At 42.0% G+C, this 5165-nt stretch overlaps 1 protein-coding gene across 1 annotated transcript; it reads right to left on the minus strand.

The window, feature by feature from the left end:
• Positions 1-1607: 1607 nt before the first annotated feature.
• On the minus strand, positions 1608-4920 carry KCNJ1 (potassium inwardly rectifying channel subfamily J member 1). Its single transcript, XM_063095936.1, has 2 exons — positions 4885-4920; positions 1608-2747 (listed from the first exon to the last, which is right to left on the minus strand). The coding sequence occupies exons 1-2, from the start codon at positions 4918-4920 to the stop codon at positions 1608-1610; spliced, it is 1176 nt and encodes a 391-aa protein (XP_062952006.1).
• Positions 4921-5165: the final 245 nt, after the last annotated feature.

The raw sequence follows: 5165 nt of genomic DNA on the forward strand, positions 1-5165 counted from the left end.
AGTTTATAAATGACTACAGCATCACAAAACCTCATGAAAAAGGGCCAGCAAAGAATTCCAGCTCCTCCAAGCTTGTGACACCTGATTTCTTTTAGCTTTCTCAGCAAATTAAACTGTGGTACCAAAGCACTTATAGGCACAGAGTAATCTCCCAGGTGGGCCAGTTGTGTCCACTATTGTGGCTACTGACAAAGTGCACAACTTTAAACCCACCAGACTTCCCGCTGGCATTGCTCAGAAGAATCAGACTGTGTATATGGATCTGTACAAACTCAACCCCAGGCCTGGAAAAACAAAGCCATCCCTACCGACAACTGCCAGCAGCTGCCTCTTTATGTGCCAAGATTCACAGCACAGAGATTTGAAGGAGCTGTACAGGAAGGGGTGTGTCTACAACCGAGGTCGTTTCCTCCTGGGGAGTCAAGACAGCAAATGTGTTCTACTTGCCACTTTCCCACTTCTGTCGTCCCTTCCAGGAGAAAGTCCACTGTCAGCAAGAGGGTTTTCACAGCTCATGCACAATAACTGATGCTTTTGGAAAGCACATGTGTAATTTCAAAATTTGATATTAACACACTGGAAACGTTTTGATTCCTAAGCAGTTTAGAGTACCATCGTTTCCAGGACACATTCAAAATAATGCAGATGGGGAACTTAACAAAACATTCACAGTAAAACCTTCCCTTAGAGGTCAATCCTTCCATTAGAAACTAAGAAAGATGTGGCATCGGACTTCAGAGAAAGGGAGTCCTAGCAATGTCCTGACTGTGGGGCCACATACCATCTCTTTCTCTTTCCCATTTCAGTACAAACCCTAGGCAGAGAAACAAGAAACTTTTTCTTCTCGGCAGCATTAGAGGTATGCTCTCTTCTAGACTGACTGTGTACCTTCAGATTTCTCATTGTCATCTTGAAAGAGCAGGAAATACTCTTAATAGATTTCCCATAACCTACCCAATACAGATCGAAAGGAATGTCCCCACCACGGTCAGTTCAAGCACTCTGTCCTGCAGATTCATCTGTCGTCGAGATTCTAGAGCATAGATTTAGTCTCTGTATAAATGTACCACATGAGCAGGTTGGAGCCTCAAATTGTTCTTTCTTGTTGCCATCGATTGGTTAATTTATCCCCCCCAAGTCAGGAGATAATTTCTCCATTGATAAAAGTCAACATTAAAATAAAAGTGGCATCTTTCTTATCAATAGAATCAAAATGAAAATATGGTTGTTCCATGATCCCGTCTCATAACTTCTTCAAGGAGACTTTTGAAAACATCTCGCTTGGCCTGTCCATGACACTTATGATGATTTTGTCTGCTTCCATCAACATTGCATGATCTCAGATAATCACATTCAAAATTCCAAGTGAGCTCCTATGGCTTCCATATGCCAGTTTCATATAAATGCTTTGCATGTTCTAATATTGTAGTCTCGTAGAGTCACGTGTCCTGTAAGATCATAGTTATAGGATTCAGGGGTCATTGTGCTGGTGGATTTTGAAAACTCTTCTTCTAACTTTCATACCCCCAAATTGTTGATTGCTTCATAATGCTTCTAGTCACTAGGTACGTTGGAGACTTTGCTTTACTCGTGTTGAAAAGCCACTCCTACATTTTGGTGTCGTCTGTTTCGCTGACTTCTGACAAGATGAAGTTGGGGTTGTCATAGCCTCTCTTCATCCTGACTCTAGCATCTTTCTCATTATAAAGGCACATGGCACAGTGGGGGGTCTCTACTTCTACCGTCTTGCTAAAGTTATGGAAATCCACTCGGTATTTCCCTTCCTTGGTCTTGGATACTATGGGAGCAAAACGGTAGCCCCAAAGCACCTCCTCTGGGACATAGGATGTCCGGACTTGGCAAGTGGCACTGGTTGACTCCACTGTGCCATCTAAAAACACCACTAATTCAAAGTCCTGCTGGGAAAGAGTTTCTGCTGCCATGTGGAAGAAGGGGCTGTTGTGATCAATCACATGGTAAATTGTCAGTGGGGAGATGAAGAATAAGTTTTCGTTCCCAGCATCCACTACAAAATTGATATTGATCTGGTCCAAAATAATGGTCTCTCCTTCAGGAGTGACTATGGTCCTCAGAAGTTTTCCATATATGTGACTGCCAATAAGGAGGCTCTTCCTGAGATTCGCCACTCGGATTAGGAGGCAGAGCTTCCCACCCCGCTTGCTGATCACTGCATTCTTGCTGAACGTGATGGTCTTGGCACGTTTTTTGGGTCTGGAGATCTTAGCTAAGATGGCACCACACATGAAAGAATTGATGATAACTCCAAGTATAGACTGGCAGATAAGCAGAAAAATGGCAGTGGCGCATTGCTCCGTCACACACCTGAATCCATATCCAATGGTCACTTGAGTTTCCAGAGAAAACAGAAAAGCCGAGGTCAAGCCATTAACGTTCTCCACACAGGGGGTGTGATTAGCAGAAGGATGGAATTCTGGGAGGTCTTCATGAATATAGGCTACCACGTACCACAGGAGACCAAAGAGGAACCAGCTCCCCAAGAAGGCTGTGATGAAAATGGTCATTTTGTATCTCCACTTGAGGTCAAGCACAGTTGTCCAGATGTCCACAAAGAATACAAACCTCGACTGTGTCTCCACATTGCCAAATTCTATGTTGCACCTTCCATCTTTAGAGACTAGCCTTGCTCTTCGCCGAGAATGTCCCCAAAAGCGAGTGACAAACCATTTCCGAAGATGTTTGAACATCCTTTCTGTCAACACCCTGATCTGAAAACACATTGAAGGAAAACAAACAAACAAAAAAAGGATTATGTTTATAGCAATAGTGAACTAGTGACTCACGTAAAGATCTAACTACATACGAAAAGATTATTCAAAACTCTGGGTTACTGGTCATTTGGGCCGGCTGACAAGTTTATTCTGGATACCGCAATGCTATTTCCAATAGAAACTTTCCACTGGAAGACCATATTATTTAAATAGAAAGAGGTGAAATAACTACAGAGAGATAGAAATGGAAGGAAACTGAGAGATCATCTACTCAAATGTTTTCTGACCTCAGTCAGTAACACACACACACCTTAAAAACGTTTGTGATAACCAGTCACAACCTTTACTTTTATTAATTTGATATCATTCTTCAAATCAACTCCATTTTTTCTATAATAAATTTAGCCTTCTGCTAAGCAATAATTTCTGTGAAACCATAAGCTTGAAGCACTATTTATGTTTTTTGTAATATTTACATTTTATTATATAAAAATAAATAACTGAAAAGAAAAACATCAATATACAACGAAATCATCTGTGTACTGCTATTGGTACTCATATCGAGAGAAATCCTGACTGAATTCACTTCTCTTATTTATCAAATGAGAGAACTGAGACTCAGAAAGTTTGAATGACTTATCCAAAGTGCTGTACCTAACCAGTGGCAGGAGGACCACCACGGCACAAGGCTCCCTGCCTCCAGTCTGGACAAATTCCACCACACCGTGCCTCATTACATTTCATTCACATTTTCCTAAAACATTTAAGATGAGTATTGGTCAAATTCCCTTTTCATTATTTTAATGCCTAACACTATTGAGAGCAGAGCTCCAATCCTACCAGATGATCTCAGAGGCTTTCTCAGTGGACCTGCAAAGCCTGCCCCTAATCTCTCTCCAGGGTTTACCAAGATCTCTAAAAGGAATAATTTGAGGGTCACCACCAATATCTCACACTTCCTTCCCCGCTACAAAGCTTCAGGACAGGGGAGCACTAGTTTAAATAATATTCCATAAAGGTAGAACCATGTTTTATTCATTCCTATATCCCAGCTGCTAGCACTGTCTATGAGTACTTATATTTATTCAGTCAACATAAATGGAATAATTCAGTGAATGAATTAAGCTCTTCAAAATACTATCTGCTCAATGGTTTCTTATTGATGGTATTATTGTGACTTCTATTTTACAGCAAAATAGTGAAGGGACTTTCCCCCAAACAGCCAACAATGGTGAAATGCAGGGGGTCATAAACACTATGCTCCCTCCTCCCCTACACCCAAGAAAAACAAGGTGTGCCCATCACGGTTAACAATGTCTTTGTGGTATTTTTCATTAAATGCAAAAATATGTTTTTAAAATAGATTTCAAAAATCCCCCTTCAAAAATGTGTTTGTTCATAAAAACTAGGAAGCGAAACCAACTTAGTGATAAGTTTTAAACTAAAGTGAGATTCCACAGTATCTTGTTCATGGCCTTAACCTGGGTGAAAACCCGAGAAGCCAACCCCAAGTAGAAGTGATGACAAGAAAACCACAGCTGAGGTGATTTGAAATGGTGCAGACAGGTTCTAAAGATGTAAGTAAAGAAACTGCTGCCAGGACAGCAAACAGCAGTGCACATACTCAGGGGGCCCTGCCCTTGTCCCGCCCCACCCTCATAGGCCTCAAGTCCCCAAAGACTTGATGGTCCCCTGGGAGGCACACAGAGGGGACATAGTCACCTGCTTCCCCAATCACTCCTTTTTCTTTGCACATACACCCTTTAACCTGTGCCACCCCCAATGGAGACCGACTCTTTCCCCCAGGTGCATGGAAGCTCATACTGTTTACAGAGCTCTTGACAGTGGATCTCACCCTCAATAATTAATTCTAGAACCCACATTTCTCCTAACATCACTTCTGTGTTTTTCTTCCCTACTGCTCTTCCCCTCCAGCCTTACTTAAACTCACCTCACTTTTGAAGATAAAGAATATTACTGTCGAATAAAGAAGTACCTTCTGATTTGTCTCTTGGATAAGGTCAGGTTTCCAAGGCTGCGTTAATAATCAAACATTATTGCCTGACCTTACGAAGAGGTGAAACGAAAACAAACCACCAGCCTGCGATGCTTTCCCCAGATGGTCGGCACTTACCAACATCCTAAACACATTCCGACCCGAAGCATCCATGGCTGGCGTGAGCAAGGAGGTGGTGTTGGAGCTGGTCTCTGGATTCAGGCTGATTTCGTTCAGATCCAGCCTGATTTATTGCAGGCTTCAGTCGGTGGACTGAGGCTAATTTGTAAGAACTTGAAAACACTTAGTTTCATAATGGAGTTGTGTGGTTTAAACCAAGGCATTTGGTTGTTCTCAGAACAAGCCCAGAACTGGGTATATATATTTTTTCAAGCCTCACATGGCTTGAATACCGTCAT

This window comes from Cynocephalus volans, chromosome 4 (genome assembly GCF_027409185.1).
Source record: "Cynocephalus volans isolate mCynVol1 chromosome 4, mCynVol1.pri, whole genome shotgun sequence".
Lineage (NCBI taxonomy): Eukaryota > Metazoa > Chordata > Mammalia > Dermoptera > Cynocephalidae > Cynocephalus > Cynocephalus volans.